Genomic DNA, 26,301 nt, shown 5'->3' on the forward strand with positions numbered 1-26,301 from the left:
AAATTTTACATGTAAACACACTTCTCTGTATAAATTTCTAATATATGTCTTCTGCTACAATTATCCCCACAATGAAACTTAATTTAAAAAATAGTAACCTTCTTTTCTTGAAAAGTAATCTTTAAGTACACTGTGTACCAATAAAGGAGAATACAGGTAGTAATCAACTTATGACCAAAATTGAGCTCAAAATTTCTGTTGCTAAGTGAGACAGTTATTAAGGGAGATCTTGCCCACGTCTAAGAGGCAGTGCAACTCCTCCAGAGGAGATAGACCACATTTTTTTTACATACAACCAACCTAAAAGTGTGGTTCAGCGAAGGAGTCAGCCCTACACTCTTTTTTGTGATGCTTTTCTTTAGCCAAATCATCATTTAGCTCAACTGATGAAAGTCGGGACGCTGGTGTATTTCCCAGAAAATTTCCAGGAAATTGGCACTTTTGAAAGGATTCATACCTTGTGTGTTCTTGAAAGACACGACCGACTGTTTATAAGGGTTGGGTGTATCTGCAGCATCGGTCAGATTTACTAAGATGAGCAGCAACAACAGACTCTGATTAGCAAGAGGTGAAGACTCTTCTTGTTGAGATGCTCGCTTGCTTCCTACACCTCCCAGCGTAAAGACTGTCCACAAGCCAGCTAAAGGAAGGGAAAGAGAAATGTCTGTTTTACACTCCTCAAATCATTTTTGTTTAATAACTGAATGACATTTGAGCTTAAATGTAATTTTGTAAAAGTAAAGAACTGCTAAATTTAAAAAAAAAAACCTTCCTGAAAGAAGCCAGAAGCAAACCTCTTTGGTAGTATTGCCAAGATTACATGGATGAGTCCAATTAGTCATCAAGAATGAAGCTAAACTCAAAGAAAACCTGTTCTATACAAATTGAGACCAGACATACATCCTCCCTGATATGGGTTACTGATCAGTAATAACCACCAGCCAACAGGGAATTCACCTAAACCAGGGGTAGGCAACCTTGGCTCTTTTATGACTCGTGGACATCAACTCCCAGAATTCCTGAGCCAGCCGTGCTGAGGGGAACAGGAGAGGTTTCCAAGCTGAGCCATACTAGCTCAGGAATTCTGGGAGTTGAAGTCCACCAGTCACAAAAGAGCCAAGGTGGCCTACCCCTGACCTAAACATTAGGTAATTAAGTAGGCATGCAACCTATAGCCACAAGCAAAAAGCAAGTCATTGTATTATGAGAGAATACCATACCTGTAACTTTTAAGCTTTTTTTTTTTTAGGGGAGGGGGAGACTCAGTTCCCAAACTGACCAAAGAGAAGACACTAGCCCCCAAATTAAATACTGAATATTGCTTGAATGCATGGCATTATGAGACTCTTCATTACATGGCACAGCTATAAGCTTACCGCTGCCTCCTTGAATTAAGACTCTCAATTCCAGAGTGCAAATTTGAAAATGAAGAAAGAGGCCTATCAGTTGTAAGGCCAGAGATGAACATAAGAGAACTCTCTGGATCATGCCACGATCACAGTGTAGATTGTAAAGCCAGGTCAGAAGCCAACACACACTGTTGTTCCACAGGGGTATTTTTTTTAGTAACTTCATGGTATATTAAACATATTGGTCAGCCTATCAATTACATGTTTTTTTCCTTATGTGCAGAAAAGCAAGCCATGTTTTATGAAAAGCAGTAACAGTAACAGAGTTGGAAGGGATCTTGAAGGTCATTTACTCCAAACCCCCTGGTCATGCAGGACATCTACAGGGAGTGCAGAATTATTAGGCAAATGAGTATTTTGACCACATCATCCTCTTTATGCATGTTGTCTTACTCCAAGCTGTATAGGCTCGAAAGCCTACTACCAATTAAGCATATTAGGTGATGTGCATCTCTGTAATGAGAAGGGGTGTGGTCTAATGACATCAACACCCTGTATCAGGTGTGCATAATTATTAGGCAACTTCCTTTCCTTTGGCAAAATGGGTCAAAAGAAGGACTTGACAGGCTCAGAAAAGTCAAAAATAGTGAGATATCTTGCAGAGGGATGCAGCACTCTTAAAATTGCAAAGCTTCTGAAGCGTGATCATCGAACAATCAAGCGTTTCATTCAAAATAGTCAACAGGGTCTCAAGAAGCGTGTGGAGAAACCAAGGCGCAAAATAACTGCCCATGAACTGAGAAAAGTCAAGCGTGCAGCTGCCAAGATGCCACTTGCCACCAGTTTGGCCATATTTCAGAGCTGCAACATCACTGGAGTGCCCAAAAGCACAAGGTGTGCAATACTCAGAGACATGGCCAAGGTAAGAAAGGCTGAAAGACGACCACCACTGAACAAGACACACAAGCTGAAACGTCAAGACTGGGCCAAGAAATATCTCAAGACTGATTTTTCTAAGGTTTTATGGACTGATGAAATGAGAGTGAGTCTTGATGGGCCAGATGGATGGGCCCGTGGCTGGATTGGTAAAGGGCAGAGAGCTCCAGTCCGACTCAGACGCCAGCAAGGTGGAGGTGGAGTACTGGTTTGGGCTGGTATCATCAAAGATGAGCTTGTGGGGCCTTTTCGGGTTGAGGATGGAGTCAAGCTCAACTCCCAGTCCTACTGCCAGTTTCTGGAAGACACCTTCTTCAAGCAGTGGTACAGGAAGAAGTCTGCATCCTTCAAGAAAAACATGATTTTCATGCAGGACAATGCTCCATCACACGCGTCCAAGTACTCCACAGCGTGGCTGGCAAGAAAGGGTATAAAAGAAGGAAATCTAATGACATGGCCTCCTTGTTCACCTGATCTGAACCCCATTGAGAACCTGTGGTCCATCATCAAATGTGAGATTTACAAGGAGGGAAAACAGTACACCTCTCTGAACAGTGTCTGGGAGGCTGTGGTTGCTGCTGCACGCAATGTTGATGGTGAACAGATCAAAACACTGACAGAATCCATGGATGGCAGGCTTTTGAGTGTCCTTGCAAAGAAAGGTGGCTATATTGGTCACTGATTTGTTTTTGTTATGTTTTTGAATGTCAGAAATGTATATTTGTGAATGTTGAGATATTATATTGGTTTCACTGGTAAAAATAAATAATTGAAATGGGTATATATTTGTTTTTTGTTAAGTTGCCTAATAATTATGCACAGTAATAGTCACCTGCACACACAGATATCCCCCTAAAATAGCTATAACTAAAAACAAACTAAAAACTACTTCCAAAAATATTCAGCTTTGATATTAATGAGTTTTTTGGGTTCATTGAGAACATGGTTGTTGTTCAATAATAAAATTAATCCTCAAAAATACAACTTGCCTAATAATTCTGCACTCCCTGTATGCTATTTCAGACAAATGGCTGTCCAATCTCTTCTTAAAAAGTTCCAGTGTTGGCACACCCACAACTTCTGGTGGCAGGTAGTTCCACAGGTTAATTGTTCTCACTGTCAGGAAGTTTCTCCTTAGTTCCAGGTTGCTTCTCTCCTTGACTAGTTTCCATCCGTTGCTTCTTCTCCTGCCTTCAGGCGCTTTGGAGAATAGCTTGACTGCCTCTTCTTTGGGGCAGCCCCTGAAATATTGGAAGGCTGCTGTCATGTCCCCACTGGTCCTTCTTTTTATTAGACTGGACATGCCCAATTCCTGGAGCCATTCTTCGTATGTTTTAGGACAGCAGTTTGTATCGCTCTCTAAAGTTGTATTACAAGAAATTTGTGAAAAGTACACCTCAGGGAAAGTGCATACAAAGTGAAATGTGGTTATGATAACTTTTCATGTAAACCAGCTGGAGGAGGATATTGCCATGGAAATGGGTAAAAAGCAGCTCTTGCTGGAGAGATGAAAAACTGAATCCAACATCCCAGAATAAATATGTCACTCTAGAATGGACCCGTCAGACACGCCACAGGCATAGCCTCGAGTAGTTGGTTAACTGTACAGACAACAGAGAAGCAAGCGCTGAATTTGCAAGCATGACAGTGGATTTTTCAAATGGATTTCTATTCAAAATACACGTCCATTTAGATCAGTGTTTTTTTCAAACTTGGAAACTTTAAGATGTGTGGACCTCAACTCCCAGAATCTCCCAGCCAGCAGAAAAGTTGCCAGTAATCTCTTAATCTCATTTCAAAACGTAAATCCCACCTGAAGAGAGCTAAAAAGTTGTTATTCTTCCTCTCGTGTCTCAGTTCAGTCCAGTCTAGAAGTTCCTATCAGAATCTGACAGATTCTGCAAAAATACAGGAGCTAGAAACTGCATGGCTTTTTTTAAAAAACAATATAGCCTATTTTCCTGAATAAAAAAGAATTCTGAAATTGAATTTTCAGCAAATACATCAGACCACACTAGGATAAATAAGCTATTAAAAGTCCCACCGCTTTTCTTTTCATTTTGAAAACACATCGTTATTTTACCTTCATCCTCTCAATGCAAAAGGTCAATTCTGACCATTTATTTCCGGAAGTTATAGATAATCAATCATCTCCAACCAGAGATCAGATTTTATAACATATGTCAAATGTTCATGGCTGAAAACATATTTTAGAGACGACACGCCTTCCTTGGAAAATTTATAACCGTGAAGCACTTAATTGCGCTGCACACAAAGCTGGCCCACGGTTGTGTGTCAAAAGCTGACCCATTTGCCAAACCACGGCGTTCAAAAATGGAAGCATCTGGCTGGCCACTGTGGGAACCGGGATGCTGGAAGAGATTAAAAATGTGCTAAAATTCCCTCCCTTCCACTTGGCAGAGGAGAATTTGTCTCCTGTGAAAAGGGAACTGGAGGGAGATTTGAGGGCAGGGGGAGTTTTTGAGGAGCGGGGAGGATGCTTGGCCTGGTTTTTAAAGAAAAGGTCACTAAAGATTTTAAAACGCTTCTGTCATTGTTGCGGGCCTTCTAGATTTGAAGAGGCCTTCCGGTGGAGCCATTTTGCCCTTCAGTTTTCCTTTGTTCCTCGTTTCTCAGCTGTTAAATTTTTCACAGGTCTAATTCCTCAAGAGAAAGGCCTGCCTGCAATGGGCACCCAGCACCAGGCCTGTTGGTGGTGCTGTACAAAAACACAGACACAGGTAGTCCTTGACTGGAGGTCTTCAAACGGGGCCCTTTTACGACTTGTGGACTTCAACTCCCAGAATTCCTCAGCCAGGCACGCACAAGTCTTCAAAGGGCCAAGTTTGAAGACCCTTGGCCTACCCAGGGGTCTTCGAACTTGGCCCTTTTACGACTTGTGGACTTCAACTCCCAGAATTGGCAGAGGAATTCTGGGAGTTGAAGTCCACAAGTCGTAAAAGGGCCAGGTTTGAAGTCCCCTGTCCCTGACTTATGACTGACTGCTTAGTGACTGTTTGAAGTTACAACAGACCTCCCCAGGATTCGTTCTGATGGCCACCGCTCCCCACCCCCCACCTCCGGTCTCATGATCGCATTCTGGGCCCTCAGCCACCGGCCTACATTGATCGCCATTTGCAGTGTCCCACAGTCACATGATCAAGGACTTACATTTTGGAGGGGGGGCAGAAACCTGTGCTTACTTTCAGTTTGGGGCGAAAAAAATGCCCAGTGTGGACAATGAATTCACCCAATGACGGCCACAAACAAGGTCATAAAATGGGGTATGGTCAGGGGGTAATCCACTTAACAACATGGCTAATAACTGTAACTCCAAACTCAATTACAGTTATAAGTTGAGGACTGCAGGTAGTTCTCCACTTATAACATTTTGTTTAGTGTCCATTTGAAGTTACAACGGCAGTGAAAAATGTGACGTAGGACCGTTTTTCACACTTGCGGCTGCAGTCCTCACGGTCATCCCCACGGTCACACGATCAACATTTGGACCCTTGGCAACTGGCTCGCATTTATGACGGTTGCAAGGACCCGGGGTCACGTGATCCCCTTTGTTCTGAACCAGCCCTCTTCCGGCCTTCTAGTAAGGCAAACCCCTATTCAAACAGAAGAGACTGGAGAGCGTCCAAGGCTGAAAAGCGTCTGCCAAGATTTATTAGTCAATTAACAGAACAAGAAACAAAAACACTGGAACTTGAATCCTCAAGCGGAAGGGTTGCTTTCAGCAACCAGCCCCTCCCCAAACACTCCTTTTATTTAGAGTTCAGGGCGTGGTCTCCCTGTGCCTCCTCCCGAGGAGTCCCACAGCCTTTCTTTGTTTGTTCCTGCTCGACTGCCTCCTGCGTCGGGCGTCCTTGAACAGGGCCAGCTGTGGGTCATCATCCTCCGCACTATCGGGCTCACGCAGCTGAGAAGAGGTCCCCGGCTGAGGGCTCTGCAAAGCCTCCAAGCCATCATCAGCCGGTTCGTCTTCCACACCCTCCTCCTCCCCCTCATCTGAGTCATCCGATACATCTGAACCGGCTGCCGGACCCACCGGCTGGCCCTGAGTCATAACACCCTTTTGCAAACTTCCGACAAGCGAAGTCGATGGGGGAAGCCGGATTCACTTAACAACCATGTCACTAACTTAGCAACTGCAGTGATTCACTTAACCACTGCGCAAGAAAGGTCGTAAAATGGGGCAAAACTCACTTAACAACTGTCTCACTTAGCAATGGAAAGTTTGGGCGCTTTTTTGGTCCTAAGTGAAGGACTATCTGTATCTGTAGATACCATTTAAATACATAAAGAAATGAACAAGCTGCTAATGCACAAGGGAAGAAAACCGAGGAGGAGAAAGGAGTGAGAAAGGAAGATGTCAGGGGGGGAAAAAAGAAGAATAATTAACAGGCGCCACGTTTCCTGGCTGTGTTAATTCTTGAAGGTGCCCTCTGGGCTATGCTCCTTCTGGTGGCAAGCACTTTTGCCAAGATTGGAGTGGTTGAGAAGGCATTCTCCCTGAGCACCGGCTGTGCCATCGTTTAGAAACTTCCTGACAGGGAGGACAATTAACCAGTGGAACTACCTGCCTCCAGAAGTTGTGAATGCTCCAACACTGGAAGTTTTTAAAGAAGAGACTGGACAGCCATTTGTCTGAAATGGTATAGGGTTTCCTGCCTGAGCAGGGGGTTGGACTAGATGACCTCCAAGGTCCCTTCCAACTTCTTCTTCTTTCTTCTTCTTCTTCTTCTTCTTCTTCTTCTTCTTCTTCTTCTTCTTCTTCTTCTTCTTCTTCTTCTTCTTCTTCTTCTTCTTCTTCTTCTTCTTGTTATTATTATTATTATTATTATTATTATTATTATTATTATTATTATTATTATTATTATCCAATTGCTTGAGGCACGTGGACTCTCTGGCCACGGAAACAAACAGCTGTCCAGAAGAAGGCCCTTTTAAACTCTCTTCATCCAGGTGTCATCATCACAAGGTGGGATGGTAGGCGAGTTCTTCCTCATAAATATTCAGACGTATAAAATTGTTGTTGCTCCATTACAGAAGCTCAAGAATTTAGCTAACGAGGCTGCAAAGGGCAACGGCGATATTGCCTGGTTTTCAAATAAGGCTCCTGAATTTTGCCACAGCTTTTGCAGGGTTTTACAGCGGCTGCATTGTACGGCGCTAAGCGTGCAAGCTCGAACCGGGGCATTGGATGAAAATAATTGTCCAACACCACCAGTTGGCAATAGAGAAAAGGGACAACAGAAAACTAATTGTGAAAGGATTGTTTCTAGGCGACACGAAGTCTGGCAAAATTAAGACAAAGAAAATTAAGTTTTAAATAATACTTGGATGCGGGTAGATTGGCTTGGCTTTGAGATATTAGCCCGGGAGCCTTTTTCAAGCAAAGAGGACAAGATTTAAATGTATTTACACAACCTTTAAATAGCAACAGCGTTTTACTTTGACTAGGTCAAAGCGGAGACCGAGGTGGCCTTGGGTAAGTCCAGCAAGAAAAGGAAAAGAGCAATTTTGTGTTTGTTTTTATGTTTGAGAAAGTGGTCCTCTGCAATCCATCTCCGTGGGCTTCTTTTGCTGCTGTAAAGCTACATGTGACATCGCTGTTCCTACACTCACCAGGAGCCTCTTTGCTGACCTTAAATCAGAGCTCCCCAATCTATCCACCTTGGCAGCCCAGAAGGAAAGGGAAACCAGCGTGCGCAAAAGGCTGCGTGCACGGCGGTGCTAGTGCATGGGCACATGCAGAAGCAGGCTCTGCGCACCCACGGTGGTGCGCTGTTGCCCACGCACATGTGCAAATGGGCCGCCGATGCCCACGCAAAGAGGCTGCTAGCACCCCCGCGCATGTGCAAATGGGGCTACTAGCCCCCGCGCAGCAGCGCTACCGCGAGTGGGGAGGCCTCGCCAGCTATTCCCGCAGCCCGGTGGCTAATAGGCCACGGCCCAGTACTAGGCTGCAGACCGTATATTGGGAACCCTTGCCTTAAATGATCCTGAGACTGTCCACATTTTTGAAGAACGTGACCTATGAATTTGAAATCTGGCTTATTTCTAAAAGAATCGTGTAACAGGCTAAGAGTTTGGAAGGGACCTTGGAGGTCTTCTAGTCCAACCTCCTGCTGAAGCAGGATACCCTCTACCTGGGTAGGCAACCTGGGCTCTTTTAGGACTGGTGGACTTCAACTCCCAGAATTCCTGAGCCAGCCATGCTGAGGGGAAAGGGAGAGGTTTCCAAGCTGAGCCGTGCTGGCTCAGGAATGCTGGGAGTTGAAGTCCACGAGTCATGAAGGGGCCAAAGTTGCCTACCCCTGATGTATACCATCTGAGACAAATGGCTGTCCAGTCTCTTCTTGAAAACCTTCAGTGTTTGGAGCACCCACAACTTCTGGAAGCAAGTCGTTCCACTGATTGATTGTCCTAAGCGTCAGGAAATTGTGTCAAACGTTAGAAATTAAATTGGTTGGAAACTATGTTTTGTGCTGACATGCCAGTTAAAGCAGGATTAAGCAACATTCCTGCTGCACGAGGCCCCTGGTGCCCACCAGCTACCCCTCTCATTTTTCAGGTGGAATCAATTCATTAAAACAAATGTAACTTTTGTGACAATGGCATCTTTTTTTCAAGTTGGTGTGGAGGCTGGAAAAAGTTGGACCGTTTTACTAAACATTAGAGAGGTGCTGACAAGCAAGGTCAATGGGGTAAGTTGGGTTCATTTAACAACTGTAACGATTTACTTAACAACTGTGGCAAAAAGGTCACAAAATCAGAAGGAATCCACTTTGCAACTGCCTTGCTTAGCAACAGAGATTTGGGTTCCAAATGCAGGTTGAGGACTCCCTGTATGGATATTGTCAAGAAATCTCAGTGAACTGAGAATTGTAAGGAACGCTAAATACACCATTGAGGTGTTATTTTTGGGAATAGAAGAAGAATAGAAGAATAAAACAGAGCTGGAAGGGACCTTGGAGGTCTTCTAGTCCAGCCCCCTGCTCAAGCAATAGGACCCTATACCATCTTAGACAGGCGATTGTCCGCTCTCTTTTTAAAAACTTCCAGCAATGGAGTGTCCATGATTTCTGGTGGCAGGCTGTTCCACTGGACAATGATTGTCCTCATTGTTAGGAAGTTCCTCCTTAATTCCAGGTTGCTTCTCTCCTTGATCAGTTTCCATCCGTTGTTTCTCCTCCTTCCCTCTGGTGCTCTGGTGAACGACCTGGCCCCCTCCTCTTCTTTGTGGCAGCCCCTCAGATACTGGAAGACTGCTATCATTTTGCCCCTGTTTCTTCTTTTCTTTAGACTAGCCCAGGGGTCGGCAACCTCGGCTCTTTTATGACTCGTGGACTTCAACTCCCAGAATACCTGAGCCAGCTATGCTGGCTCAGGAATTCTGGGAGTTGAAGTCCACGAGTCATAAAAGAGCCGAGGTTGCTGACCCCTGGACTAGCCAAACCCAAGTCCCGCAGCCGTTCTTTGTATGTTTTAATCTCCAGGCCTTGGATCATTTTTTTTAGTTGCTCTTCTCTGAATTTTTTTTTCCAGACTCTCAACATCTTTTTTGTGATACGGTGACCAAAATTGGCTGGAGTATTCCAGGTGTGGTCTACAAAACATCCACCGTGCAGGTAAAATTAGGGTTAGGTCTTTGGACTTTTCCTTTTACCTTGGTCACTTAATACAAGTTGATAATAATCTCCTTTCCTACTCTGTTATTCAGTACTAATCTCAATGGAGTATTAATCTATTTGGTTTCCCGTTCTCTCTTCCTGCCCTTACCTTTATGCCTGGAAAACTGTGTGTTTTCCTTCAGCAGAATAAGCATTCGGACGTCATGGGATGCAGTAGTTATATACCCGTGTGGAAAGAAAGAAAATGGGTATTGCAAATTATCCAGTTGCATCGGACTCTGACATGTGTTTACTTAAGGAACTGGAATTAGGAGCCAGCCAAGCCTGAGGAAGAAACTGCCAGACAAACCAGCCTCTTGCATCAGATAATCAAGGTCTGCCTAAGCTACTAAGTCAAGGAGGAGACACAAAGAGCAGATTCGACTAGGCCAGTGTTTTTCAACCTTGGTCACTTGAAGATGGTTGGACTTCAATTCCCAGAATTCTGGAAGTTGAAGTCCAATCACCTTCAAGTGACTCAAGCTGAGAAACACTGAAGTTACTAGGGCTAGGCCATCCAGCAAACAGCAGCATGACATGTATTAGAAACTGCTCATAGACTCCCCAATTAAATTTGATTTTTAAAATTAATGCCCCAAACCTCGGGAAGTTGCCAAATCTCTCAGGTTTTCTGAGTTCTCATCTGAAATCTCAAGAGATTTGGATGAAAATACCCAAGGTGTTAGGATTTTAAGGGGAAAAGGCAAACTCTTGCAACATTCTGGACTGTTTATCCCTCCTCACACAGTGTCGTCCCCCAAGCTTGTTACCCACCCCCACCCCCAAAATTAAACTATCAGTAGAATGAACAGAGCTGGAAGGGACCTTGGAGGTCTTCTAGTCCAGCCCCCTGCTCAAGCAGGAGAACTTATACCATCTCAGACAAGTGACTGTCCAGTCTCTTTTTAAAAGCCTCCAGGGATGGAGCACCCACGATTTCTGAAGGCAACTTCTGTTCCACTGGCTGATTGTCCTCCCTGCCAGGAAGTTCCTCCTTAATTCCAGGTTGCTTCTCTCTCTGGTCAGTTTCCAACCATGGTTTCTTCTCCTGCCTTCTGGTGCTCTGGAGAATAGTTTGACCCCCTCCTCTTCTTTGTGGCAGCCCCTCAAATATTGCTATCATACTATCAAATACTGCTGGAAGACTGCTATCATGTCTCCCCTATTTCTTCTTTTCTAGGCAAACCCAAGTCCTGCAGCCGTTCTTCGGATGTTTTGATCTCCAGGCCTTGGATCATCTTAGTTGCTCTTCTCTAAGTTTTTTTTCCAAACTCTCAACATCTTTTTTGTGATATGGTGACCAAAATTGGCTACAGTATTCCAGGTGTGGCCTCACTAGGGTTTTATAAAGCGATGCTAATACTTCGCATGATCTTGATTCTATGCCTCTGTTTATATAACCCAGGATTGTGTTAGCTTTTCTGGCTGCTGCTGCACACAGCCGGCTCATGGTCAAGTGATCGTCCACTCGGATTCCAAAGTCCCTCTCACAGTTTCTGTTTTTGAGCCAGGTGTCGCCCAATCTGTACTTATACTTTTGGTTTTTCCTGCCTAAGTGTAAAACTTTGCTTTTGTCCACATTGAAGCTCATTTTGCTGGATAGGGCCCATTGTTCAAGTTTGTCAAGACCTTTTTGGATCCTGAATTTGTCTTCTGGGGTGTTGGCTACTCCTGCCAGTTTGGTGTCATCTGCGAATTTGATGAGTTTCCCCTTCAATTCCCTCGTCTGAGTCATTGATGAAGATGTTGAACAGTTTACTGGGCCTAAGACGGAGCCTTGTGGTACCCCACTGCTTACTTCTCTCCGTGTGGATGTAGTGCCGTTGAGGCCTACTCGTTGAGTACGGTTTGCCAGCCAGCTACAGATCCATCTGGTGGTGATGTTGTCTATTCCGCCTCTTTCTAGCTTACCAAGGAGTAGGTTGTGGTCTACTTTACCAAATGCCTTACTCAAGTCTAAGTATACTACATCCAGAGCATTTCGCTGGTCTACTCACTTTATCAAAGAATGAAATTTATTTATTTATTTATTATTTAAACTTATATACCGCCCTTCTCCCGTAGGACCCAGGGCTGTTCACAAGGCAATTAAAACAATATAACAATACAAAAGTTAATAACAAATTAAAATAAATTAAATTATCCTTAATTAAAATCTAAAACCCTTAACTCTAATTAAAAACCCAATTGCAATAGGTTAAAAATTAAAAGTTCTATTTTCAGTCCTGGGCAGAAAGCTCAAAGAGCCAGGTCTTCAGGTCCCGGCGGAACGAACGAAATAAGAATGGTTTGGCATGATCTGTTTTTAACAAACCCATCCTGGCTACTGGTTATAACTTCGTTTGCTTCTAGTTGTTCACAGATCTGCTTTTTGATTCTCTTTTCCAGGATCTTCCAGGTATTGATATTAGACTAATCTGTCTGTAGTTTCCTGGCTCTGTTTTTCCCCCCTTTCTTGAAGATGGGAACCACATCGGCCCTTTTCCAATCCTCAGGTACTTCCCCGGTGCTCCAGGATTTATGAAAGGATGTGGTGCAACGGTTCTGAGATAACATCTGCCAGCTCCTTCAGAACTCTGGGATGTAATCTGTTGGGCCCCGGTGATTTATATGTGTCAAAGTTGGGTAGGTGTTCTCAATTGAGAGACCTCTTAATAATTGCATTTCTGAGCTCAAGCGCAAGATAAGCACCGTGACTTCCACGAGGGAGATAAAAAAAGAATTCTGCTCTTTCTCTTAGTCACTTCAACTGAGTCTCTCAACAGATCTGAGGAATGTAACGTTCCCAAGAAGGGTAGATTAATTTTTCCTCCAGAAAACAGAACTTCCCAGATCTATTCTTATCTCTCTTATAGCATTACACCAGCCCCTGGGTCCACATGGCCATGCGCACTTCACCCCCTCCCCCCCACGCCTCCCCACAGGAGGGGCTCATCCTTAACTGGCCTTACAGGACTGCTGGGACGGCATCCAATGGGAGGGCAGAGGCCCACACTTTGGCACGGGGACTGGAATCTGGCGTCCAGTTTGGGTCACCACAATGTAAAAAAACATGTTGAGACATCTAGAAAGAGTGCAGAGAAGAGCAAGAAAGATGATCAGGGGTCCAGAGGCCTCATTGGTGGAGCAGTGGGCTAATGCCTCCTTAAGTAACACCAGCTGCCTGCAATTAGTGCAGGTTCGCGTCCCACCAGGCTCAAGGTTGACTCAGCCTTCCATCCTTCCGAGGTAGGTAAAATGAGGACCCAGATTGTTGGGGGCAATAAGCTGACTTTGTAAAAATGCTGCTTGGAGGGGGTGTGAAAGCCCTAACAAGCAGGCATATACATAGAATGAAGGCTACTGCTAAGCTTGTAAGCCGCCCTGAGTCTTCGGAGAAGGGCGGGATATAAATGGAATAAAAATAAATAAAAATAAATAAATAAAACATATAAAGGACGGTTGCTGGAATTGGGTATGTCCAGTTTAATGAAGAGAAGGGCGAGGGGTGACAAGATGGCAGCCTTCCAATATCTCAGGGGCTGCCCCAAAGAAGAGGGAGTCAAGCTGTTCTCCAAAACACCTGAAGGCAGGACAAGAGGCAATGGATGGAAACTCACCAAGGAGAGAAGCAACCTGGAACTAACAGTGAGAAGAATTAACCAGTGGGACAACTTTTGCCTCCAGAAGCGGTGAATGCTCCATCACTTGAGGTTTTTAAGAAGAGACTGGACAGCCACTTGTCTGAAATGGTACATGGTTTCCTCCCTGAGCAGGGGGTTGGACTAGATGACCTCCAAGGTCCCTTCCAGCTCTCTTATTCTAAATTCTACTTCTGCCACGCTGCACATTCTCCAGGACAAGAGTCCCTTGGCAAATCGCCCGGGACGAAGGAGTGGGGGAGGAGTGCTGGGGGACCGCCAGCAAAGGGCCCGCTGAGGATTAATGCCCAGGGTGGGTCGTCCGTGGCAGGGGCCCCGGGGTGGCTGCGGCTAATTGCCCCCTTCCACCAGGGCCTAGACTGCAGCCGGAGGAGAGACACGTCCTTCGGCTCTGCTCACTTACATCAGACGATGCACAACCTCATTTTAAACTGGCAGCAATCTAGCCTTTTTTACAGGAAAACCTCAAGTTACAACCGTTCGTTTAGGGACCGTTTGAAGTTGCAGCGGCACAGAAGCACTGGCAGCCCACCACTTACAACCATTGGTTTAGTGACTGAAGTTACAATGGCACTGGGAAAAGGGACTCACACTTACAACCATCACACCATCCCCATGGTCACGTGATCAGAGCTGGAGGGCTTGCCAACTGGCAAGTACTTGTGACACTTGCAGCATCCCAGCGTCACCGTCTGGGACCCCCCTGGCCGGCTTCTGATAAGTGGAGCCAGCGGGGGGGGGGGGGAGCCAGAGTCACTTAAAGAGTGTGTGATACACAACAAATGCAGCGATTCGCTTAACAACCGTGGGAAAAAAGATCGTAAAAAACACTTTCCTCTTAGCAGTGGGAATTCTGGTGCCAGTTGTGCTCGTAAGCTGAAGACTACCTGTACTGTATTTATATCACACCTTTCTTGTAAAAAGTCAAGGGGCTGCACAATCTCCCTTCATTGTATCCTCACAATAGTTTTGTCAGGTTGGGCTGAGAAACGCGAGTAGCCCGAGTAACGCAGCAAAGGCCAGGGTCAGACCTGTGCGCCTCTGTCCCGTGCCTCAGGGCTTCCCTTCCTTCAACTCGTGGGCACCGTGGGAAGCCAGCACAGGAAGTCCTCCATTTACAACGGTTCGTTTAGCGACTGCTCAAACGGCCCTGGAAAAAAGTGACTTATGACCGTTGTTCACACTTACGACCGTTGCAGCACCCCCACCCCCACAGTCACCTGATCAAAATTCAGATGCTTGGCAACTGACCCACACTTACGACGGTCGCTGTGTGTCCCGGGGGATCACGTGATCCCCTTCTGCGACCTCCTGACCAGTAAAGTTAACAACTGTATTGGTGGGAAAAAGTTAAATTTTGATTTTGGGCTTTATCAGTTAGATAGATTTAATGTTATTGAAATGGCAGCTTTATATTATTCTGTAAAAGAAAGGAAGTCGGAAGTCAATGCCTTTTTTTTCTTTTTTCTCTCCCTTGCCTCATTTTTCTACTCCTCTCTCCCTTCCCCATCTTTCCCGCTATTTGCTTTTGCATTTCCATTGTGTTGTATATTATCAACTAATAAAACTTCCTTATTAAAACAACAACAACCGTATTGCTGACTTAGCAACTGCAGCGATTCACTTAATAACTGGGGTGGGGGAAAGGTCATAAAAACGGGGTGAAACTCACTTAACCTCTGTCTCAGCTAGCAACAGAAATGTTGGGCTCAAGTGTGCTTGTAAGTCAAGGACTATCTATACCAGGGGTAGGCAACCTTGGCTCTTTTATGACTGGTGGACTTCAACTCCCAGAATGCCTCAGCCAGCAGGGGGGAACTATGGCCCCTTCATGACTGGTGGACTTCAACTCCCAGAATGCCTCAGCCAGCATGGGGGAACTATGGCCCCTTCATGACTGGTGGACTTCAACTCCCAGAATTCCTCAGCCAGCAGGGGGGAACTAAGGCCCCTTCATGACTGGTGGACTTCAACTCCCAGAATGCCTCAGCCAGCATGGGGGAACTATGGCCCCTTCATGACTGGTGGACTTCAACTCCCAGAATTCCTCAGCCAGCAGGGGGGAACTAAGGCCCCTTCATGACTGGTGGACTTCAACTCCCAGAATGCCTCAGCCAGCATGGGGGAACTATGGCCCCTTCATGACTGGTGGACTTCAACTCCCAGAATGCCTCAGCCAGCAGGGGGGAACTATGGCCCCTTCATGACTGGTGGACTTCAACTCCCAGAATGCCTCAGCCAGCATGGGGGAACTATGGCCCCTTCATGACTGGTGGACTTCAACTCCCAGAATTCCTCAGCCAGCAGGGGGGAACTAAGGCCCCTTCATGACTGGTGGACTTCAACTCCCAGAATGCCTCAGCCAGCATGGGGGAACTATGGCCCCTTCATGACTGGTGGACTTCAACTCCCAGAATGCCTCAGCCAGCAGGGGGGAACTATGGCCCCTTCATGACTGGTGGACTTCAACTCCCAGAATGCCTCAGCCAGCATGGGGGAACTATGGCCCCTTCATGACTGGTGGACTTCAACTCCCAGAATTCCTCAGCCAGCAGGGGGGAACTATGGCCCCTTCATGACTGGTGGACTTCAACTCCCAGAATGCCTGAGCCAGCATGGGGGAACTATGGCCCCTTCATGACTTGCGGACTTCAACTCCCAGAATTCCTCAGCCAGCATGGGGGAACTATGGCCCCTTCATGACTGGTGGACTTCAACTCCCAGAATGCCTGAGCCAGCATGGGGGAACTACGGCCCCTTCATGGCTTGCGGACTTCAACTCCCAGAATTCCTCAGCCAGCATGGGGGAACTATGGCCCCTTCATGACTGGTGGACTTCAACTCCCAGAATTCCTGAGCCAGCATGGGGGAACTATGGCCCCTTCATGACTGGTGGACTTCAACTCCCAGAATTCCTCAGCCAGCATGGGGGAACTATGGCCCCTTCATGACTCGTGGACTTCAACTCCCAGAATTCCTGAGCCAGCATGGCTCAGCTTGGAAACCTCTCCCTTTCCCCTCAGCGTGACTGGCTCAGGAATTCTGGGAGCTGAAGTCCACCAGTCATAAAAGAGCCAAGCTTGCCTACCCCTGAACTATAGATTGCAAAGCACGCGCACGCACTCGCACAAACACACACACACACAGAGTTTCATTGCAATAAGCCTGCCCTCATTGATACTGATAGCAGTTTTCCAGTATCTGAGGGGCTGCCCCAAAGAAGAGGAGGGGGTCTCGTAATTCTCCAAAGCAGCCGAGGGCAGGACGAGAAACAACGGATGGAAACTGACCGAAGAGAGAAGCAGCCTGGAATTAAGGAGAAACTTCCTGACAGGGAGGACAATCGACCAGTGGCACAGAAGTTGCCTCCAGAAACCGTCAGAGTCACTGGTCTGAAATGCTATAGGCTCTCCTGCTCGAGCGAGGGGCTGGACTAGAAGACCTCCAAGGCCCCTTCCAGCTCCATTCTAAGCCCTTTTTAGACCGCACGGAAGTCACTTCCATTTCCCCAAAGGAAAGCCCCAAAGGCTTCTTCCTGAGCCAAGGGTTTGCTTCTCCGCCATCTTTTTTTACACATCTTGTAGGAGAGGAGGCTGTGTGTCGTCCCTCCACGCTCAACATCTATTCCTTATGTGCACCTAAGGATTGTCGGTTTCAGTTAACGGTGGTGCAAGAGGAGGGGATAAGCCAACATCCCTGCCAAGCCGCCTGGGCCGTGCATCCTCTGGCAGGCCGTTCCCCGAGGCTGCAGCGCAGAGAGCTGACAGGCCGAGCGAAGGGAGGGAGGCCTTGTGACCGACCCCTGCACATCAGTGGCACCAGCCAGGCTAGACCGAGGCTCCGGCTTCCCGGCTGTGGCATGCGCGTTTCCTGACTGACTGGACGGATTTGCTAAGCGGCCAACTCTGTTCCTGGCTGCTTCCCCCCTTCTGCAACCCCCATCCCTTTTGCTCCCAGAATCGCACTCTGCACGAAAGGAGCGGCTTGTCCTATCACTTTTAACACAAAATTTCAGGCTTCGTAATGTAAACACCATTAAAGGCTGGAGGAGATAGGCAGCTTGCTAATTAGGCTGACATTTCAGCCGTTGTTTTTTTAAAAAAAGCCTGTGCTCTACTGAGACGGTAATGACCTCAAGAGGAAGAACTTTTTTTTAAAAAAAATCAGCCAAATACATTTCGCGGTTAAATAAATTGTATATACCTTGTATGCAGACACGCACCCCCCTCAGAAGCAAATCAGTTCAGCTGCCTGGTTGCAATGATGCCAGTCCACAACGGTGCCACGAGACTAATTCCTTCTGCCACCCCCGTGCCCACTTTCTTTCAAAGACTTTTTCTGTAGATGTTTTAATCAGCGGAACCACCTGCCTCCAGAAGCTGTGGATGCTCCAACGCTGGGAGTCTTTAGGAAGAGACTCGACAGCCACTTGTCTGAAATGGTGCGGGGTTTCCTGCCTGAGCAGGGGGTTGGACTAGATGACCTCCAAGGACCCTTCCACCACCACCATCATCATCATCATTATGCTTTACTTTGTTTTATCCCAATTTCATATTGGGTCCATTGTTCCTTGCCTTAGCACAACTGACCTTGACAATTAAGTCATAGGAAGCTAACGCAGGTAGTCCTTGACTTACAACAGTTTGTTTAGTGACAATTCAAAGTTACAACAGCACTGGAAAAAAGTGATTTGTGACCATTTTTCACACTCACAGCCACTGCAGCGTCCCTGATCAAAATTCAGATGCTTGGTAATCACTCACATTGCGGCGTCCCGGTTGTGTGTGTGTGTGTGTGTGTGTGTGTGTGTGTGTGTGTGACTTCATCGCCTTTTGGTGACCTTCTGACAGGCAAACTCAATGGGGAATCCAGATTCACTTAACAAACGTGTTCTAACTGCAGTGATTTACTTAAACAACTGTGGCAAGAAATGTCAAAAAATCTCACTTAACAACTGTCTTGCTTAGCAACAGAGGTTTTGGGCTCAGTTGTGGTCATAATTTGAGGACTATATGTACAAGAAACACATTTTGATAAGCAAACAGGTTCTTTGGATGAATTATTTTACAAGATAGAACTTCTTGGATTTATTGACATATAGAAGAGTAAAACTGTTTTTTTCTGAATGGCTCTAGGACATCTTTTATTATTTCTAGGTTTTATAGGCCAGTTGTAATTCTGCAAAGCCTTAGTAATACAAGGAACCTGATGTTCAATGTGAAAACTGGAATAACAGAATAATAGAGTTGGAAGGGACCTTGGAGGTCATCTAGTCCAACCCCCTGCTCAGGCAGGAAACCCTATACCACCATTTCAGACAAAGGGCTGTCCGGTCTCTTCTTTAAAAATTCCAGTGTTGGAGCATTCACCTCTTCTGGAGGCAGGTAGTTCCACTGGTTAATTGTCCTCACTGTCAGGAAATTCCTCCTTAGTTCCAGGTTGCTTCTCTCCTTGATGAGTTTTCATCCATTGCTTCTTGTCCTGCCTTCAGGCGCTCTGGACGATAGCTTGACTCCCTCTTCTTTTGGGTAGCCCCTCAAATATTGGAAGACAGCTACTGTGTCACTACTAGTCCTTCTTTTCCTACCCAATTCCTACAACTGTTCTTCATACTTTCATACTGAATTCTCATTTGTGAACAGGGACAGATTTGGGTTGCTGTCTGAAGATGTAGAAATATGTTACAGGGGAAGTTTGTAGTATAGTATAGCAGTACTACAGAAGAAGAAAGAAGAAATGTAATTTACAACTTAGAAAGTAAACTTTTGTTTCATTGTTCACTTAATTAGAATGAAGTAATAGGAAAAACCATCATTGCAATCTTTACATGCCAAGGGTAAGCTGCAAGTTGAATTTTGAAAGCTTCCATCTGCCTCAGTTGGCAAAGTTTTCCTCCAAAATCTATTCAATTTTCACCGAATTTCAAATCCATTAATTTATGGTTTAAGATGTCCTCATAACAGGAGAACTTTCCAAAAATCACACATACCATAAATGCAGCTCTTTAATTTTCAGTCATGCAAAGTTCTGGCATATCAAAGCACAGCTGAAAATATTCCATCAGGTCATGTGACTTTCAGAAGGCAAAACTTAAATGTAATGGATACTGGTAACGGGGATTAAGAATAAAACTAATAGCACAAGCCCAGCTATGCAAACAAAACTTCACATCAAACAAGAATATAAAGAAAAAACAGGAATATACCATTTCGATCCAATGGTCGCAACTGAACTACACTGATTTTTTTAAAACCACTTTGCTTTACTAAATGCAATTATATAAATGCTGTAGTTGGCTACAAAACATGGGGACAACAGATGGAAATCTGCTGCTATGCAAGGACGAGGTCCAGTAAAAACAACTTAAAATTATTACTGGGGAGAAAAATGAAGGAGTTCCTTCATCTGTTGCCACAGAAGATAGAAACCATTGTCGGACATCAAGCAAGGAGGCCAGATCAGATCCTGCAAGCAGGCAGCGAAGTCGTCACTTCGGCCACAGAGTCCAGGGCAGGAGTTACCCCAGAGGATTATCCACACCCCACTTGAACACAGGCAGTGAAGCAGAATTACCAGCGGCAGAGGCCCCCAACCTTTGGGGCGCCAGGGACCGCTTCCGTGGGGAGAGGATTTTCCGTGGGCCGGAGGGGCCCTGGTTTCGCGTGCTGCCCACATCCCACGGATGAGGCTTTGCTTGTTTGTGCAGCCCGGTTGCTGGCATGCCACGGCCCGGGGCCAGTGTACGGACCCGGGTGGGTGGGGGTTGGGGACCCCTGATCAAAAGGACCCGAGAATTCTGCAAAAAATATTTATATTTATATTTTATTAGATTTATATACCGCCCTTTCCCGAAGGACTCAGGGCGGTTTACAGGATATTTAAAACAACCAGTACAGAAGTTAAAAACAAATTAAAAAAGATTAAATTATCCCTAAAATTAAAAAACCCCAGTTAAAAATGCAGAGCGCCAAACAGCAGGGGTGTCAAATTCGCAATGTATCGTGCCTTTTTTGCCATTGCCGGCAATGGGGTGGGCAGGGTATCGGCGTGACGCATCTGGCCCAGCCGTTTGACACCCCTGCCATACAGGAAGTCCTCAACTTACAACCACAACTGAACCCAAAATTTCTGTTGCTACGTCAGACGACTGCTAAGTGAGTTTTGCCCCATTTTATGACTTTTCTTGTCACGGTTGTTAAGTGAATCGCTGCAGTTGTTAAGTTAGTCACGCGGTTGTAAAGTGAATTCAGCTTCCCCCATTGGCTTTGCTTGTCGGAAGGTCACAAAAGGGGATCACGTGACCTCCAGGGACGCTGCGGCCGTCATAAGTATGAGTCAGTTGCCGAGAGTCTGACTTCTGATCACCTGACCAGGGGGGGGGGGAGATGAGTGGCCTCCCTCACAATCTGATCCAGCCCAAGTCAGCTCAGCTTCTGAAATACCGAAGCGTTTTTTCCCTCCAAACTATCTCTGGGTCCTTCAACAAAAGAAGTTTTCCCAAACCACAACCACCATCGTTCCTCTGAAGCATCTGATGACTGTAGGGGAAGATTTTTTTCCCCAGTTAGCTGCCTTCTCTTGATATATTTTGTTTTCTTTAACATTTTTTTAAAAAAATCTGCAAGAAGCTCAGAGTGGCTATGGAGTTGGGCAGCCTTAAAAGTTAAATAGTTACAAAGTATGTTTGATAATGGTCCAGCACATGTTTGTAGGACAAAACTCTCAAAACACAGGCACACAAAATCAGGGTCTTATCAAGAGTGCTTTTGTAAATTGTATTTACTTTAGTAAATACATTTTGAGCAATCAGAGCAGCGGAGCAGGAAGAGAATGGGAGCAAGTAAAAAAAGGTCTGCAGAGGCATCTGACAACTATTCAAAAAACACTACCTTTATAAGCGAGGTTTCTAATTAGTACGGCTGCCGTGTTCTCCTCGTATGGAAGCAGCGTTTCTTTAAATTAATTTCAGAAGCTAAATGGGACAGGGAAATGAGAGGCTGGCACAAAGCAGGACTGGAGCCTCTCAACAAAATCCCTCTATATTTAGATCCCTCGATCGTGTTCCTTCTCTGTTTTCTGCTAAAATATAATGCACGCCATCCTCTTTCCTGCTCCAGCCTAACCCCCTGAAAAACATGTTAGTAAAATAAAGCAAGTCGAATTACGCAAAATGTAGCATTTGCAAGCTGCATCTACGAATCAAACACGCGAGTAAAAAGGCAGAAACAAGGCTGCATTCTGGAGAATGATCTATGGATCTCGGCTTGCAGAACGGGGCCTTCCCCCCTTCTCATAAACATTATGCGCTCCCTTGCCAATTAAAAAGAAATCTTAACAATGCTGAATAAGGACACTCTGTCTATTAGAACGGTATGAGGCAAATCACAAGAACTGGATAAGTAGAAATGTTTTTTTCCCTCGTGAAGGGACATCTCAAGATGTCTTCTATTTTCAGAAGAAGAAAAACTTCCTTTCCCCCTTCAGAATTCTAAGTATTTGAAAAGTAGGGAAAGGAATTCTGCTCCTCTTCATTCTTTGCCCTCTATTCATGTTACATCCAACTTTGAAGGCCTGTGTGACTAACCCAGAACTTTAAAACAGATGTTGACAGCTATATTTGCAGTTCCTTATTTTCTAAAATGATTCTTACTGAGATTTAATAGCAATAGTAAGAGAAAAGGCAAAGTAAACTCGGAGAGAATCACGGAAAAAGAGAATAGAAGGTCTAAAGAAAAACGAGAAAGAACAAAAGGAATATTTAAAAGACCAGCTTCCGATCTTCATCACAAGTGTAAACTTAATAATTCATCACCTGCTACAGCGCTGCATGCAAATACCTCTTGCACGCAGAACCCGTCCCTTCATCCCTGTACAAATCCACAAATCGTTAATTTTCTTCCCATCTCCACAAAAGTCTCTTCCAGGCTTTAACCAACTTTAATAGGAATTATAGAAATAGACCAGAAACATCAGCCTGGAAACATCTCAGATTTAAATTCTAAGTAACTGGCGTCTATTCACTCTGACTTTTGTAATGTTAATATCTCTGGATTTTATTTGGGATTGGGTGACCTTCTACAGGCCAAGCGCAAGAAGTCAGGGAAGAGGACAGAGTTCGAAATCACTACAAGTTTACTTTCCTGCTACCTGCGTACAAGAATCTGCACTTCTGTTGGTCGGGATGAACTGCCTGCAGGTAAGACCCGATGGGCTTCAAGGGGGGGAGCTTGGCTTGGGTCTCTTACGGGCATACAGAGATGCTAAACTGATGATGCCTTTGACCCGCCCTTGGGCTCAGCCTGCCCATCTCCTGCACCACGGGTCCTCAACCCCTGGGACGCAGCCCATACCAGGTGGCCGGCCGGATTGCACGCAACTCTATTCGCATGACCCGGGGGGCGGGCAGCACGCACGCAACTCAACTCACACAAGTGGTGGGCTGGCACATGCATGCACCAGCCCAATGCTTGCACGGGCTAGTTCCCCTCTACCCCCCCCATGCCCCCGCCAGGCTACCAAGCCATAAAAATTGGGGACAACTGTGCTACATCACAAGTGAGAATGATTTTGCAGCCCCCCTCAAACAAACAAACCCATTAAAAGGAAGAGTCCATATATTGTTAAGTAAATTCTACAGACAGGACAGTCAAATTACAATGTTGGGAAGGCTAAGCTAGAGGGATTGATCCCTAGCTTCCCTCTAGACGCAGGGGTAGGAAACCTTGGCCCCTTCATGACTGGTGGACTTCAACTCCCAGAATTCCTGAGCCAGCAGGGGGGAACTATGGCCCCTTCATGACTCATGGACTTCAACTCCCAGAATTCCTGAGCCAGCAGGGGGGAACTATGGCCCCTTCATGACTCATGGACTTCAACTCCCAGAATTCCTGAGCCAGCATGGCTCAGCTTGGAAACCTCTCCCTTTCCCCTCAGCATGGTTGGCTCAGGAATTCTGGGAGTTGAAGTCCACCAGTCATAAAAGAGCCAAGGTTGCCCACCCCTGGGTCTAGAGTCTGCTAAGCATAAATTCTTGAGTTCTAACCAGTGCTTATTCTAAAGGATGCATTCCTGTCTATTTTTCAGCAGAACAGAAGACCAGACCAAAAAAAAAAATTCTTGGACTCTCAGCAAGCCGTATCAGCAGATTTTTGGCTTTGGAAATAAAGAGCAAAGTACCACAGCATGACTTGAACCTCACTCCAGGATTATTCTGAGAAAAAGCAACAGACCCGATCGATCTGCCCTGCCTGATGTCAACAAAGTTGAAGCAAAGAGCAAGGATGATGTAGCCGTGGGCCTGCTTTCTTTCGCCACTGCCCGGGGCTTCAGAGGACAGTGCGAAAGGCCACTCGCCCTGACCCAACTCTCCCTATTGTCAATCGAAGGGGAAGGCCAAAAGAAAAAGAAAAAAAAGGGAAATGATCCCTGGCTGGCTCTTCCAGGAAACTTGCAAGTTTTCCCCAAAGGCCAAAGGCCTCTTCTGCAGCATCGAGGAGGTTATGCGGCCATTTCCCTCAGGGTTACCGACTGAAACCCAGAGCTGAGTTGCCCACTTGATTAATCTAAAAGGAACGCTCTGGTCTCCAATGGAAAGGCTCAATACGATTCGATCCGCCCTCTGGCCGCATCACGGGGTCCATTTTTGTGAATAATAGAGTTGGAAGGGACCTTGGAGGTCATCTAGTCCAACCCCCTGCTCAGGAAGGAAACCCTACATCATTTCAGACAAATGGCTGTCCAGTCTCTTCTTAAAAACTTCCAGTGTTGGAGCATTCACAGCTTCCTGAGGCAGGTGGTTCCACTGGTTAATTGTCCTCACAGTCAGGAAGTTTCTCCTTAGTTCCAGGTTGCTTCTCTCCTCGATGAGTTTCCCTCCGTTGCTTCTTGTCCTGCCTTCTGGTGCTTTGGAGAACAGCTTGACTCCCTCTTCTTTGGGGCAGCCCCTGAGATACTGGAAGATGGCTTATCATGTTATCCCTAGTAGTCCTTCTTTTCACTAGACTAGACATCCCCAGTTCCTGCAGCCATTCTTCGTATATTTTAGCCAGTCAGCATCTATTGGTTCATCTGGTGATGAAAGTAGCACATGGAAATTTGAGTTGGGAGAGGAATAAGTGATAAAAAACAGATTAACAAATGGAAGAAGAGTGCTGTGTAATCTCTATGTATTTACCTATGAGGTAGGACTGTAGTACAATTGTTATCCTTATCGTCTTCTTTAGTTGAATTCTAAATTGAAAGTTATTTAGATTGGAGGTGTTTATCAGAATAGGAACTCACAGATTGGTGATAGCTGCATGTTACAGACTCCCGGAAGGGATAATGGAATGAACAGGATATTTACAGCGCAGGGTTGAACTACGAAGTCCTCGGTGCTCTCTGAGCTTGGTTGTTTTCTTGCAGACGTTTCATTATCAAACCAGGTAAAATCATCCGGGCGTTGCATTGCGCTGATGATATTATCTAGACTGGTAATGAAATGTCTTCGAGGAAGCAACCAAGCTGAGAGAGCACCGAGGAGGCTGCAATGATGATGGAAGAACCCAGAATGAGCTTTGGGGAAACGTGAAGCCACATTTTAAGTCAGGGCAGTCCAAGGGAATAATAGAGAATAGAAACTGGAGGAGAATCTACGAGTGGCCATTAAGCCAGCCAAAAATAATTAAGATGTGGTCATGAAACCCAAAGAAGTGAATGAAATGAAACTGAATGCTGGAGAGATGAAAACAGGAGGGGAAAAATAAAATAAAAGACAGATTAATTATCCTGGGACACGTGTTACTTGCCTTCATTTGTGATAGATTAATTGTCCAACAGAATGAATGGAAAGGGGTCATAAGATGCGGAAGCTGCTTAGAACGGAACAAAAAGAATTAAGTTAAAATGAACCATGCAGAATGTGTCGAGCTCGACAAAGGATGAATACAGTGGAGCAGTGAGTCAGAGTAAGGAATGGTTAAGTTTAAAAGGGGGAAGAGAGAAATTGCGGAGAGATTTTGCTGGCAGAAAGCTCCTGGATAGCATGTGGTCTGTAGCAAGCAGTGAATTATTTGTCGAAATAAATAAAAATGACTATTTGTTATATGGAGGTGCGAGAGGTGTGTGTGTGTGTGTGTGTGTGTGTGTGTGTGTGTGTGTGTGTGTGTGTGAAATAGAACAACATAAAAAAATGCAACAAGACTGTACTTAAGTAGTACCTGCGCTGGAGGTACTACTTCCCGAATGCTCGAGAAACAAATTGTTAACTGAATGATCATATCAAATAAATAAATAAATGAAGGAAGGAAGGAAGGAAGGAAGGAAGGAAGGAAGGAAGGAAGGAAGGATGGGGGGAAAAGTGAATGACTGCTCAAGAAAGTATGCCAAGGCATTTTGATCCTATAGACAACAATATGAATGAAATCCAAATTGCTGAACAATACGCGAAGGAAGAACAAATGGGTGCAGAGGAAGGGCAAACCAGAGATAGAGTCATAGTTGAAAAATGAGGTCATCCGAAAGGGCGAAGCGAGACGCTGGAACAAAAAGCAGTGCGTGAGGCTGTGCACAGACGCGGGGGAAACCGAGGGCGGCTTGCCAAGATAGCAAGATAAAGAGCACTACAGCACAGTGAGTGGGGTGGCGAGATTCAGCTCCTGTCCTTTTTCTTATCTTGCAGCTTTAAGTTATTGCCGCTTCTCACTCCTCTTCTGC

At 45.5% G+C, this 26,301-nt stretch overlaps 1 protein-coding gene across 4 annotated transcripts in view; it reads right to left on the minus strand.

Moving 5' to 3' along the window:
- Nucleotides 1–26,301, minus strand: part of DYM (dymeclin) — a 241,093-nt gene that overhangs the window by 136,616 nt on the left and 78,176 nt on the right. For all 4 annotated transcript variants that reach the window (XM_083354838.1, XM_083354837.1, XM_083354839.1 and 1 more), the window contains one exon: nucleotides 458–640. In XM_083354838.1, the coding sequence (XP_083210964.1) occupies nucleotides 458–640 (183 nt within the window). The remainder of the gene's footprint in view (nucleotides 1–457; nucleotides 641–26,301) is intronic.

This window comes from Vipera ursinii, assembly GCF_947247035.1.
Source record: "Vipera ursinii genome assembly, chromosome: 2".
In the NCBI taxonomy this organism is placed as follows: domain Eukaryota; kingdom Metazoa; phylum Chordata; class Lepidosauria; order Squamata; family Viperidae; genus Vipera; species Vipera ursinii.